Raw genomic sequence first — 14,741 nt, 5'->3', positions numbered from 1 at the left:
ACCAGAGGGAGCGTGTGCATACGCACGCAGCGCGGGGTGCGCGCGCGCGTGTGCGTGCATGCTTGTGTGCGCGCGAAGCTGGCAGAGGAGAGCCGCCGTGTCTGTGCCCGCGGGAGGCTCGGACTGCTCCGCCGGGGCTTGGCCCAGAGGTCGGGTCCTGAGCAAAGGGGGCGGGAGGAGCTCGGGCTGGCGTTTCCCGTCGGCGTAGCCCAAGTTGTTCCCGGTGCCTCTCCGCCCAGTCCGGGCTCCCGGTCAGCGGCTGTCCTGCAGCGTCTGCCGCGCAGATGCCGGTAGGTCCAGCCTGGCTCGGCTGTGAGCAGCAGGGCGGGTCTGTGCCGCTCCGCCCCGCCCCGTCACGGCGGCTCCGGGGACGCGACAGGCGCTGCTGCTTTGCAAGCAGTCGCCCATGGGTGGTGCGGCTCCCCGCCTCTTGCACCCGCTTTCCCTAGGGAACGTCAGGGCTCGCCTGGAGGTGTTGTTACCTTAGGTCAGACGTTGGCACCTGGGAGCCACGAGCTGCCTCCTGGATATCTCGTGTCATTTTGCCTGCCTAGTTGTAGGCTGTAGGTAGCTCTATTTGCAGCTGAGGTTGCCCAGCATCTCTCATTAGAAGACCCTGCTTTCCACTGCTTGGGACTTCACCAAACTTATGCTGTTGGTCTGCAGTTTGCACACCAGGTATTTGCCTTCTGTATATGGAGAAGAACAGCCTTCTATTGCTGCTGGATAATTCCCCTATCTTACAGAGTAGAAAGCTTGTATAGTGGATTCTAAAAATTCCATCCATGCTGATGACCTATGTCAGAAGAAGCAGAATGTTTCTGCATTATTATTATTTTTTCTTTGTTTTTGTTTTGGCTTAAAAAATAACAGAAATAAATCATTATTCCTCAAGATTCGAAGATTGATCATTTAAAAGTTGGACAATGCCTGACATAAGGTAGCCCTTGAATTTTGATGCAACAGTTTTATATATGGTATCTTTTTAATTGCATGAGTACCTACTCTGTAAATCAGGGTTGTGTAGCATAGGCAACTGTCTATAGGACCCCTGCCTCAGTCATTGCAGAAGGGGGAAGGTGTGTAGTAAGTCACAGGACTACAGTGAGAGAAAGAATGGCTACTTGCATGTTGCCATAGTGATCTGGACTCTTCTTTTCTCTCCACAATGTCCATGTGGTGCATGGTTAACCCAAACATTTCTCAGGTGATGACTGGGCTTTCTTTATCTTCTGAGTAACCAGCTTGAGACTCCTGAGGCCAAACTTATACACATTCTGACCTGAAGTCCATGGGAACTATCTATGCTTTAAACATATGATGTGCTATGCAATACTCAGTAGTTTGAAAAATCAAGCCCTAGGTGTCTCAAATTGGACACAACAATCAGTGGATAATTTTGCCTTTAATCTTTGTGCGATTAAACTCTCCATGTATAAAATAGGAAAACTATGCTACTTCATTTTACAGCATTCATTAATATTTGTGAAGCATTCAGTTATTTCTGCAGAGATGAACTTCATACAGAGATGAACTTCCACAGAGATTAACTCATGATGAAGCTCATGAGAAAATTAAATACTTCTGTATTCAGTGCATGGTTTGGATGGTGGCCATAAATAAGATGTGGAGCCACACATTTAATGATGAGGGTGGAAATAAGTAATGAATAGCTGCCCATTTGGTGAGTACAGTCTTATCCTGTACACTGGGGTAGACAGGTCCAGGGGAAAAGTAGTGTGATTGTAATTAAAGGCTGTGATTTAAGGTGCATGTAGCAGGGGGCTAAATTAAGGCTGCAAAGGCAACTGCATCAAGGTATTGCCTAATTCTTGACTTTACATTCTTAATATTCCTGTAACCTTATTTGGCTGCAACTCTGCAGGTTTTTATAGCATATACTGCCTGACTAAAAGGCTCTTGGATACTGTCATAATGTAAGTAATGACATTACCATCTCTTATACAGGGCTCATTCTCATCTTCTTTCCATGGGGAGAATTGTGTGTAGTGGAGTAGTTTTGTATTGGAAGAGTTTGTTTTTTCTTTTTCTTTCAGTGGCTATGTTGCTTTGTTTCTGTTAGCAAAGGCAGCGGAGAGGAGTGCTTCTGGCACTTGGAGTAGGTTTGTGGAGCCTTTCCGGTTGTTGGAGCCTTTCCGGGTTTGTTCCAGTGTCTCTGTCTAGTCTTTTGACAGATTACTGTCTCTGGTATAGAGAAGCTTTACCCTATGCTTGAGGAGCAGTGCTACAGTAGGTGCTGTGGATGGTGAGCATGCTCACAGCTGTGTAATTCCTTTAGGTTCTTGAATGGGAGCTTTAACTCTCGTGAGAATCTGCCCCTTAAAGACTGTACTGCAGTTAATTCAGGGCTGCCACTAGGCCCAGGGACAGGTGCCACTAGGCCCAGGACTTTCACCTTTGCCCATGAGCTTCAGCTTTCTGAGTATTAGTAAGAAACAGTACAGGGTCATTGACACACCCAAGCCTAAAGCAAATACAGGTGGGAAAACAACACTGCAGCAGGATTTCCTTGTTCAGGTTTGACTGTAGCTGAAAGGGCCTTACCAGGAAAGTGAATCACTCCCTACCAATTCATGGAAACTGTTTGGTTTAATCTCCCATTACCACTGATTATATGGTGTCTGTCTATTTGTACCTAATATGGCCATTTTCTAAAATAATACTAAGCAACAGGGTGATAGTGAAATAGGTACCCATGCTTATAGTTGAGGCATGTATATGCGCCTACTTGTGGACGTGGACCTGATACATATCAGGTCCACGTACTCTTGGACTGCCTCCAGCCTTTTTTTTTCTCTCCATGTCTGAGCAGTGTCCACATGCCTTTATTTCTTGCTGGGGAGGGAGTGGGGGGTGCTGCTTCATTTGCCTTTGTTCCCTGTGCATTTGCCTTTTAGAGGCTTGCTGCAGGCATAGCAGGGTTGGACTATAGTGTTCCTTATTGCCAGGAGGGATTTTTTTTTCTCTATGACACCTTGCTAGGACAAATGTCTGCCTTGTGCATATGAAACTCATAAGCTGTTTGTCACTACAGTCTCTGGTACCTCACACTTCATGCTGCCCAGCTCTCTTCTCCTAGCAGTGTTTCAGAGTAGTGGGTAATTTCTCAGCCCTGTGTGAAAAGCATTAAGCAAAGTTAGGCTGAACTCTGGGAGAAGTTTGGATCCAGGGACACAAGGGAAGGTGAGAGTTAGGCTGTGGAGCCATGGGCATTACTTCAGGAGTAGGGTAACAGAAGGTGCCCCATGGATTTTACTTGTGCAGCTGGAAGTTCTCTCCTCTGGCAATGAAGAAGGGGTAGATGGGGCTGCCTTTTGACAAAAGGGTCCTGTGACCTGACCTCAGAGCCAAGAGCTTAAGGAATGTACTTGTGATCACGTTTCAAGACAGTATCTATCTGCATAACCTAGTTCCTCCTGCTGCTGTTTATTGGCTTGTTCATTTATTGGGAGTAAAACAGGAGTCTGGGGCCCATCAAGTGCCAGAGTGGCAAGGGTAAATGAGTGAGTGCTTTGTTTGTTCTGTAATGTGGGTAATGTGATGGCAGAGAAGGGATTCAGAGGGTTTCTTATGTGCTCGGAGTTTCAAAATGTCTGGGGATGCAGTGCTAGAACTGTGGAGGTTACAGGGATGGCTTGGAGGCTTATTAGGTGCTATGGGGTCATTCTTTGCAGGGAGGGATGACATGAGGACTTCTATGCACTGTGAGAGGACTCAATTCTCTGGATCCTGCTATGTGTGGATCTGGTAGTGTGGGGGTTGCCCTGTGATGTGCATAGCTAACTGTGTCGGGGTGCAGTGGGAGAGATTTATATATGGAAGGGCCAGATTTGCCATGTGGGAGGATGAGGGGACTAGGTGGCTTGCCATCTGTGTTCATGTGTATGGTACAAGCATTGCAGAGGGATATCTTTGTGTTGCAGAGATGATTGTTTATGCCTTGAAGGCCTGGAGAACTGGGTTGACAGAGGCAGACCATTCCAGTGGGTAGAGTAGCAGCATAGTCATTTCAGCTCTGCTGAGAGAGAAGGTGGTACCCATCTGCCACACCCCCAGCACTGGAGCTACAGCATCTCTGTTGTTTGCATTGCTGGTTAAGCAGTTTTGCTAGCCGTAGAGACAAGGCACAGACGAGAAAAGCTCCAAGGTACTCCCTTGCTGTGTATGCATGAGGCAGGGGGAGGTGTTTCCTTGGGGACCCTAATTCTCGGCCCATTACCACGAAGCCAGACTGTACTCGTGGACAAGCCCCAGTGAGAACAGAGGGATGAGTCCACACAGCTCATCCTATGCATACACAGAACCCTTCAGCAGTCAGTGCTTCCACTCTAAGGGCCAGCTGGAGCATCCATAGATAGTGCTAGTATGGGCTAGGGTAGGAGATACCGTAGGCACCAACTCTGACTGCATGCTGGGCAGGGCCTGGTCTCTTGTTTTGTATACTGAAGAGTCCTAGGGCCAGACCTAGTTCTTTTGTTATGTGGGCATTTGGGGAGAGGTGGGGAGATGCATGCAGATTTCTCTGCAGAGGATGCATCTTTGCAGTGTTTCTCTGCAATGCAGAGGGGTGAGCAGCGTGTACAGGTGGTAAGCAGTGTTTCTGCAGTGAGAGTATGTGTGCAATATATGTCTCCACAGTGTGTGTTGACAGTTCCTCAATTTCTACAGTGGTTCTGTGTGTATGCAGTTTCTCTACATGTGGCTGCAGTGTGAGAAGGATGCAGTTTATCCGTGCAGTCTGAAGGGGTGTCTCTGTCACTGTGTCTCTGAAGTGCAGCGTGTCTGCCAAGTGTCTTGCTTTATCTCTTTAGTGTGGACATATGCAATGTCTCTTCAACTGGTTCTCTGCAAGCATTGGGATCAGCAGTGTCCCTTCCCACAGAATTGGGGTACAAAGTATGTAGTGTATATGCAGTGTTAATGCGCATGTGCACATGCCAGTGATTCTCAGCCAGGGTACTGCAGCACTGTAGGGTACCTTGAGACTATTTTGAGGGTGCTGGGAGGTTGGGGAGGGGCATACAATGTTAGCACTGTTAGGTGTGCAAACATGATTCATGAGATAAACCCAGAGATTTCAAATACGAGTCCATGGTGCTAGAACCATTCTGCTCTGTTGTGGTCTTCCTGGTTTTTCTGCAACAGGATTGCTCTGTTCCTTTTTGTAGTCAAACAATGAGTGAAAATGAGCTGGCACTACCAAAGAGGTGCCTTTTATCTAATGGGGTAGGGGGGGAGGAGGGCATGTGCCTCCCCTAACAAGGTTGAGAACCACTTTGTATATGCAAGTACAGGATCTCTCTTTATGCAGTGCAGGGTGTATGCAGTGTCTTTCTCTCCTGTGTCTTTGCCATATGGGTTGTATTCCATGTTTGTGTCTTTACACTGCAGGAGGATGTGCAGTATCTCAATCACTGGAATGTGGAGCATCTACAGTTTCTTGGTATACAGTGTTTCTGTTTGTAGTGCTAATCTACGTGATGCATTTCTTTGTGGCTAGTGCAAGAGGTGTCTCTGCAGTGTTGAGAGTGTAATATCTCTGTCTTTAAAGTGTTTTTGAGGGGGCAGTGTTTCTGTCTTTGGGCAGAGGTGTGCAGTATTTGCCTCTGCAGTAAAATAGTTCATTGTGTCTATCTGCAATGTGAGCCTGTTCCTCTAGCTGGCTCAAATGCAGTGGTGTGGGTGATTTTTTTTTTTTTTTTTCTTCTTCCTGTCTTGTTTGTATGTCTAGCTGGGCATAATAACAACTTGTACAATGACTAATGTGGTGGGCAGTGTCAGTAGCAGGTTCCTGTCAGTGACAAGAGCACTGGGCTGGGTTATGATGGCTGTGGTGCTTATTCAGGCAGGGCGTAGCAAGACCTTTGCAAGCTGAGATCAGTTCTCCTGGACACCTGTTACCAGGAGGCTGCTAAAAGACAGCTCTTGTGACCAGCTTGTCAACGGTGAGAATGTAGAGCCCCTGCCTCCACAGCTATGGGTAATGGCACAGATGCCCTGAGCCAAAGGCTTTGGGCCACTCTTGGGAGCATCGGTGAATTTGTGACTTCCCAGCCTGGCTGGACACAGTGCAGCAGTGAGGTGGGGCAGGGTGTGGGGAGCAGTTCTAAGGAATGGCATGTGGGGTCCCTAATCTCTGGTGTCTGTGTTTCCTTGCAGTCCCCCTATGGTGCAGAATGAAGCAGCTGGCATCCTGCCTTGGCCTATGGGTCCTCCTTCAGTTCCCTGCCTCAAGTTCTGGGACACGTGTGGTCTACAAGGTACAGGAGGAGCAACCCCCGAACACACTCATTGGGAGCCTAGCTGCTGACTATGGCTTTCCAGATGTGGGGCACCTCTATAAGCTGGAAGTGGGGGCCCCGTATCTGCGTGTGGATGGCAAGACGGGGGACATTTACACCACTGAAACTTCCATAGACCGGGAGAACCTACGTGAGTGCCAGCATCAGTTCCCAGGGGATCCTTGCTTCCTGGAGTTTGAGGTATCCATCACAGATCTGATAATGAACAGCAGTCCACGCCTTCTAGAGGGTCAGATTGAGGTACTGGATGTCAATGACAACACACCAAACTTCGCCTCACCTGTTATCACACTGGCCATCCCTGAGAACACCAACATTGGGGCTCTCTTTCCCATCCCACTGGCCATGGACCGTGACTCGGGCCCCAATGGTGTGGCTTCCTATGAGCTCATGGCAGGGCCTGAAGCACAAGAGCTCTTTGGGCTACAAGTGGCCGAGGATCAGGATGAGAAGCAGCCACAGCTAATTGTCATGGGGAACCTGGATCGGGAGCAGTGGGACTCATATGACCTGACCATCAAAGTGCAAGATGGGGGAAACCCTCCACGGGCAAGCAGTGCCCTTCTGCGCATCACTATCCTGGACATGAATGACAATGCACCCAAGTTTGAAAAGGCCTTGTATGAAGCCGAGCTCTCAGAAAACAGTCCTGTTGGGCATTCTGTCCTTCAGGTAAGTGCACAGGGAGTGCCAGGGTAAAACTCTGATGCCAGTAAATGGGTAGCTTCCCTTTAAACAGTGATCACAATCTTCTAGATTAGGACCTGAAAAAAATATAAAGAGCTGGCATAACAGAGAGTTATGGATTTGTATTGAGTGACATTGGTAGACCTGTGTTGTGTGTCTAGGTTGTGAGGGAGAGGCTGAGGTGCACTGTCAGTCCTGTGCTGTGTGTCTAGCCCAGGGCTGAGGTAGCAGGGAGAGATCGAGATCGGGGTTGCAGAGTCTATATGGAGCCCAGGGTTGAGAGTGGGGAGTGTGGGTCAGGGCAGAGTGTCATTGCTACAGCTGCATGTACAAAGCTTACTGAATGTCTCTGTGTTAGTGGTAGCTCTGGATGGGAAATTAGACTCTTTCCTTCAGTAGCCAGCCGCTTTGGCTGCTGCAAGGAAATTTGTGCTTAGCTGGGACCCATGAGCAGAGATCCAGGCTTTCCATTTGCCATGGGGAAAAATGCAACAAAACATGGATTTTCTCTTTTAAAGGTTTCCCTTTTCAGGCTGGCAGAGTTCCAGCCTATGAGAGGCTGCTTGGGATTTGGGGGAGTGGGACACAGGGAGCAGGGGTTACTATGTACATGTGAGTAGCCCCTGCAAGCAAGACCTGACACGGGAAGTAGCACCACATCACCATGTTTGCTAAGGTGAGGTGTGGTGGTGGAGACATGGAGTTGTGCCCCTTCTGCTGCTGGGCATACAGAGTGTGCCTCACTTCGGTGGCCATGGTGGTGTGGTGCTTCCTCCCATTCTGCGTCCCACCTTCTGGGCTGCAGATGCAGCTCCTGCCCCAAGCTGGTCTGGCTAGGCTACAGCCCTGCACCCCATGCCTCGTTGTGGATGCAGAAATCTGGAGAGGCACGTGACCACCCCCCCACAGGTCACCTATACCCAGACCCCCAACACACCCATCTCATTCCCCAAAACTCGGCCCCTTCCTCACACACTGGGTGGGGGGGGCTGGGGAGGTAGCAGGTTGGGGGTGAGGGGCACCGACAGGATTGGGGGGCCCAGGGAGCTGTGGGTCAGGAGTGAGGAGCATCAGCAGGGCTGGGGGAGGGGGGGGAGGTAAGGGAACTGGGTTAAGAGTGAGGGGCACTAGCAGGGCCAGGGGCCTGTGGGTTGGGAGTGAGGGGCAAAGGCAAGGGCAGAGGCAGGGTACTGACATACCAGGGCTGCTCAGCACCACAAAGCAGTGTGGGGGACAGCCACAGCTGGACCTGAGTCCTGGTGAGTGAAGGGGGCAGGAGAAGCTCTGATTTTTCTGCAATAAAAAAAACCCAGAATCAAACGCCAAAATATATAGGCATCTAGAATGTATTTTATTATAATGATTGAGGCATGAATAGGCTTCCAAATTGCTTTAAAATTGTAAACATCTCAATAAAACTTTGTGTTCAACTGATACCTATATATGTTGTGGCATTTCATTTTAATTGCAGAAAAATGTGGATTCTGGGGGTTTTAATCAGAGAATTTTAGATTTTTAAGCAGAGAAAACCAGGATCCCTCCCCATGTCACTGCTTAGCCTTTCCTATTGGTATGCCTGGGATTCCTGCCCAGTATGTGCCACCACTAGGCTTCAAGCTCTGTGGCAGCTAGAGGCCTTATTTTCCACAGATTCTGCAGAGAGAATTTCGAGCCCAGCTATAGCATCCTGTTTTCCTCTTGATTGGATGGAAGGAGAATGAGGGGGTGGATCTCTGTGGATATGGCTTGAAGGGGACACTGAGCTGATGGTAGCTGACATCTGTTTATCTGCAGCTGCCATCTTAATAAGTGGAGCATGGCTGGCACTCGTCCGCTTGCTAATTTCGATGTGAATTTTAAGAATTCATTTTTTCACTGTGAAGAGAATGCGAGCTGGAAACAGATAAGGCCATGGTGCAGTTGGGAGGAGAATGGGTCCAGGCGCTGCTGCTGCCATTGCTCAGCTTTTATCTTTCAGGGGGAAAATGACTTCCGCCTTCTTTGTGAGTGGTCGTAAAAGGTGGAATTTACATTAACAACTTTCGTTCTTTATCCAAATCTGCTGAGTGAGATAACAGGCAGAGCAGCAAATGGTGCAGAGAAGAGGCTGCTTGGAGAGATGATTAGGAAAGCAAATGTTAGACAAATGTTATATTCTTTAGAAAGCAAATAATGAACATGGAAATGGGTTTATGGTGAATGCAGGGCTCCTGAAAGTGAGCAGTTTGGGAAAGGGAAGGGTAGGGAGAGCTGTGCAGTGTATGAGAAGGGGTCTGTCCCCTTCTCCCCAAGACCTGTAATTCCAGCCTGCTGTTCCCCCTGGTATTTCAGCCCTGGGCTTCACCCTCATTTCTGCTGCTGTTCCACAATCCTGACCCATCAGCATCTGATGATGCAAGCCCACTTGTGAAAGCTTATGTTATGCATCTCTGATTTAGTTAGTCTATAAGGTGCAGATCTACCTTGCCTTCTGCCACAGCCTCTCTGCCATCCCAGCCCCAGTATCCTTGCACAGCATTCCAGCTTTGCTACCACTCTGTAATCCTGACCTGATTTCTCCCACCCCACTATACTAGTCCAGGGTTCCCTGCAGCTGTATTGATATGCCTCACTGCTTATTCTCAGTCCCCTGCTACCTTCCCCAGGAATCACTAAATCAGATGCTGCTCCCTGTGCTGAACTGACCCAAATTGGAGCTGGCTTTGGATCAGGATGAACTGGGGACTAAGAATAGGGCAGTAAGATGATTTCTCTGCTTTGAAACAGCACCCAGAAGGGTGCTGTGGGTCTTAACCCTGCATTTGGCATAGCGTTCTGTTTGTATCTCCAGCTCTGGGTAATGAGATTTTTGGAGTATGTCTGCAAAGCTGAGTCCAGTCTAACCAAGGTGCGTGCAGGGACAGGCTGTGTATTGTTCCTATGTAATGGGAGGGCCCAGCAGGGTGAGGCTTGCTTACCTGGCAGCTTTTTTTTTTTTTTTTTTTTTTTTTGGAGTATGTGTGCAAAGCTGAGTCCAGTCTAACCAAGGTGCGTGCAGGGACAGGCTGTGTATTGTTCCTATGTAATGGGAGGGCCCAGCAGGGTGAGGCTTGCTTACCTGGCAGCCAGCCAGGTAGGTGGTATTCTAGTCTCTGGCAGTTCTTTCCTGTTGTTGCGAGTCAGAGAACTGCTCCTCGATCACTGAGCTGGTTCACCTGGAGGATTCTTTACATACCAGAGCAGGGCTGTCAGCATGCAGGGAGTGGGTGACAAGAGTTTTACCAGTCAGGCCAGTTTCACAGGAATCGCATGGACAGGATGTGACTCACCCCAAGGACAGTCTGCCAAGTCACAAGGCTCTTACTGCATAGGTCCTGTCCATGGAGGAGGAAACACTGGTTCTTCTTTGGGCTCCCCTAAAGAGGAATTCTGGGGAAAGAATTATTGCTTTGGTTCCTGGGGAGGCTGCCGGAAATAGTGTACTGACTCTTAGGGGTGCTCAGTCCTTTCCACTCTTGTTCACCTTCTCTTCCTCCTACTTGCAGGTGAAAGCCAATGACTCGGATCAGGGCGCCAATGCCGAAATTGACTATTCCTTTCACCAGGCCACAGACATGGTACGCCGCCTGCTACGCCTGGATAGAGCCACAGGCCTCATCACTGTACAGGGGCCCATTGATCGGGAGGATGTTAACATCCTCAAGTTCTCTGTCCTGGCCAAGGATAAAGGGGCTAATCCCAAGAGTGCCCGTACTCAGGTAGTGGTGACCATAAAGGATATGAATGATAATGCCCCCTCCATTGAGATCCGAGGCATTGGTCTTGTCACCCACCAAGACGGCATGGCAAACATTTCTGAGGATGTACCTGTGGAGACGGCTGTGGCCCTGGTGCAGGTGTCTGACCGGGATGAAGGAGAAAATGCTGTGGTTACCTGTGTGGTTGCTGGTGATGTTCCATTCCAGCTGCGACAGGCCAGTGAGACGGGCAGTGACAGCAAGAAGAAGTACTTCTTGCAAACCACCACACCACTGGACTATGAGTCAGTGAAGGAGTACACCATTGAAATTGTGGCTGTGGACTCAGGAAACCCACCCCTCTCCAGCACTAACTCCCTTAAAGTGCAGGTGGTGGATGTAAATGACAATGCCCCTGTCTTTAGCCAGAGCTTCACTGAAGTGACCTTCCCTGAAAACAATGACCTTGATGACCTAGTGATGGAGGTGAGTGCCAGTGATGCTGATAGTGGCTCTAATGCCAAGCTTGTTTACTCCTTGGTGATGGATCCTTCTTCCAAGGGTATATTTTCTATTGATCCTGATTCTGGTGAAATCCGAGTGAAGACGGTGCTGGACCGGGAGCAGAGGGAGCGCTATGAGTTCCTGGTGGTGGCAGCTGACAAGGGCAGTCCCAGCCTCAAGGGTACAGCATCTGTGGCCATTAATGTCATGGACAAAAATGACAATGACCCCAAGTTCATGTTAAGTGGCTACAACTTCTCGGTGATGGAGAACATGCCACCTTTGAGCCCAGTAGGTATGGTGACGGTGATTGATGCCGACAAGGGTGACAATGCCCGCATCCAACTTTCAGTAGAACAAGACAATGGGGACTTTGTGATCCAGAATGGCACTGGCACCATCCTCTCCAGTATTTCTTTTGACCGGGAGCAACAGAGCACATACACCTTCCGGCTCAAGGCTGTGGATGCAGGGGACCCTCCCAGATCCGCCTATGTGGGAGTGACCATCAATGTACTGGATGAGAACGACAATGCCCCTTTTATCACCTCCCCTTCCAATGCCTCTTATAAACACATCCTGCCCCACACCAGCCCTGGGCAACAGGTCAGCAAGGTCAAGGCTGAGGACATTGATTCTGGGGTCAATGCAGAGCTGATCTATAGCATTACTGGGGGCAACCCTTTTGAGCTCTTCCAGATTTCACCTAGCAGTGGGGATATCACACTGGAGAAAGAGATCTTACGCAAGCATCATGGCCTGCACCGCCTAGTTGTGCGTGTCAATGATAAAGGCAAGCCCTCGCGCCATGGAACTGCACTGGTGCACTTTTATGTCAATGAGACGCTGGCTAATCGCACTGTGCTGGAGACCCTAGTGGGGCACAGCCTGGACACACCCCTGGACATAGACATTGCTGGGGATCCTGAATATGAGCGCAGCAAGCAACGCAGCAACATCCTCTTTGGAGTCATTGCTGGCATTGTGGCTGTAACGCTCGTCATCGTGCTGGTCATTCTTGTGCGCTATTGTCGGCAGCGGGAGGCCAAGAGTGGCTACCAAGCAGGCAAAAAAGAAACCAAGGACTTGTATGCACCAAAACAGGGCAACAAGAGCAGCAAGAGCAAGAACAAAGTGAAGAAGAGCAAGTCTCCCAAGCCACCCAAGCCAGCAGAGGATGAAGAGGAGACAGGGCTGCAAAAATCCCTCAAGTTCAACCTCATGAATGACTCTGTAAGTGACAGCCCCCGGATCCATCTACCCCTCAACTATCCACCTGGGAGCCCGGACCTGGGGCGCCACTACCGCTCCAATTCACCGCTGCCCTCCATCCAGCTGCAGCCTCAGTCTCCATCTGCTTCCAAAAAACACCAGGTGGTACAGGATCTGCCTGCTACAAACACCTTTGTTGGCACTGGGGACAATAACTCAACAGGCTCTGAACAGTACTCAGACTACAGCTACCGCACCAATCCCCAGAAATATACCAACAAGCAGGTAGGAGAGCTCTTCCTGAGCCCAGTAGCTGCACCTCCTCTGCACAGGGGTGCCATCTGGACAGAGGTGTGGGAATAAGCACAGACCCACCCTAACTCTGCATGAATGGCCTGGGGGGCTGGCAGAGGACTTGTGAAGCCCCTAGCCACGGCATCAAATTCATGGGTCAGAGAAGGGGAGGGACTGAAGTCATTTGACCTGAGATTTGATGTCTCTGGTAGATAACCCTTGGACTCCTCAGCAAAATGGCAGTAGACATGGGGGGAATTGGGATCCAACTACATTGTACTGATGTAAAGGAATCCTGCATGCCCTTGGTTAGGGACAAAGCAGTGATGAAGGGCCCAAGGAACTTGATCTGAAACCCCTGGCCCAAATGGTTCAATAGCTCTGGGCTGGAGACCTACTTTGAGAGCATCAGGGGCAGTGACAGTCCCCTCCACTTGGGCTGGTATGCTTAAGGCCAAGTAATGGGGAAGAAAGGAGTAGGGCCTGGCCCCTGCGAGTGCTTTTGGCAGATGGTTTCCTGCCCTGCCCTGGCTGGAAGTCTTCTGTGCTCAGCCAGGGTTCAGTAATGCTAAAGGCAGCCTTCATCTGGGCTAGCTCTGGGCAGGGGTGGGGCTGAGCCTCTTTCCATCCTTGTGCAAAGCAAATCTATAGCACTTGCTTTTCTTGCATATGGTGTAGCATCTTGGGGCATAGGGGGAGTTTAGAGGGAGAGGAGCTCTTTCTTTTTCCTAGGCTGCTCTTCCCTAAATGTTGAGCCTTTTGTTTTAATAGACACGGAGAGCAACAAGGCCTCCTTCAGTGCAAGTGCCAGGCCATTTGCTCTGAATCTGCAGAAGCTGCTGCTGTAACCTCTCCCAAGGCTACTGCAGAGTTGAGCAGAGCCAGAATCCCCTACTAACAGTGGGAGGCTCTGATGAATCTGTACTGGGGACTGGATAAGGGGTACCAGTGGCTGCTGGGCCTATGAAGTGGGGGGAGGGGGGGAAGAGGAAAGTCATTGCTGGAAGCCTGGGCCAGTAGGGGGATTTGCTATGTGCCAAAGATTGGGGCCAGTAGAGTCTGTGCTATGTACTGGGGCTGGGCTTTCTGCTGTGAGTCATGCCTGAAAAGCAGGGATCAGCAAGCATGTTTCTGCTTTTTCTTGGGACTGGGGAGGAGAACTTAGCTGGGGTTCTCTGCTGGGGAGCAAGTGTGTTTCTGCTGTGTGTTAAGGCTGCGGTTAGATCTCTGCTGGGGAACAAAGGTGTTTCTGCTGTGTTTTAGGGTTGGGGTTGTGTGCTTGCTGTTTGTTGCGGTTGGGCTGTCTTCTGTGTAACCTACTTCTTGGTGAAGTGTCAAAGGGGGAGCTGCTTGCTGGCTTGCTTTGAAGCTTGGAAGCTGGCCCTGGAGGTTGTGGGAGAGTGAATGGTGCAAGGCTTTGAGGACCTTCTGATGTAGGTTGCCTGGCCAGCTCAGCCAGCTCAAGGCTCCTGTTTTGGGCCCCTGGATAGTCTATCACAGCACACTGGGAGCTTCCCAGCCTAGGGCATTATATCCTTGGTGCCCCATGGAGTTCCAGTTGCACGTATCCTATGTTCTACAGGGGCCACTCCTTTGCCTCACTGCACTGTATCCTGTGTCTTGTGGAGATACCTCCTCTACTGAATTGTATCTGATATGTTCAATGGGGCTGGACTCCTGCCATGGTAGGACAGACCTATTGAATCTGTCTTCAATAAAGTGTTCTATTTTTGAATGGTGTGCTTTATTTTTCAAAACGGGGCTCTTCCTTCACTCTATCCCCACCTAGCTGAGAACACTTCCTCTGGATCCCCAGTTGCTTCTCTTCCGCTTCAGTCTCCTAGCTGAGCCCAGAAACAGTGCTAGCAAAGCCCAGTCCTGGCCAAAGAATCTTGCATTTCACTTCATCCTGCCCCAGAGCATGTGAAGGATTGCTCCTCATGGGTTGCCTCCGTCTTTCACCTGTCCTGGTGCCTGGGTTGCACCTGAAGAAAATTCAGCCCCC

At 49.8% G+C, this 14,741-nt stretch overlaps 1 protein-coding gene across 3 annotated transcripts in view; it reads left to right on the top strand.

The window, feature by feature from the left end:
- PCDH1 (protocadherin 1) overlaps positions 1 to 14,741 on the top strand; it is a 242,007-nt gene that overhangs the window by 2,083 nt on the left and 225,183 nt on the right. Inside the window, exons 1-3 of one of the 3 annotated variants that reach the window (XM_006035709.3) lie at positions 95 to 290; positions 6,181 to 6,995; positions 10,535 to 12,727. In XM_006035709.3, the coding sequence (XP_006035771.1) occupies positions 6,198 to 6,995; positions 10,535 to 12,727 (2,991 nt within the window). In that variant the 5' untranslated portion in view covers positions 95 to 290; positions 6,181 to 6,197. Of the gene's footprint in view, positions 1 to 94; positions 291 to 500; positions 679 to 6,180; positions 6,996 to 10,534; positions 12,728 to 14,741 lie in introns of those variants that run through there. The other 2 variants (XM_025191893.1, XM_025191894.1) reach the window with 2 other exon arrangements.

The sequence above is a fragment of the Alligator sinensis genome, unplaced genomic scaffold, assembly GCF_000455745.1.
Source record: "Alligator sinensis unplaced genomic scaffold, ASM45574v1 scaffold452_1, whole genome shotgun sequence".
Taxonomy (NCBI): domain Eukaryota; kingdom Metazoa; phylum Chordata; order Crocodylia; family Alligatoridae; genus Alligator; species Alligator sinensis.
This window is presented reverse-complemented; position numbering and strand designations above follow the sequence as displayed.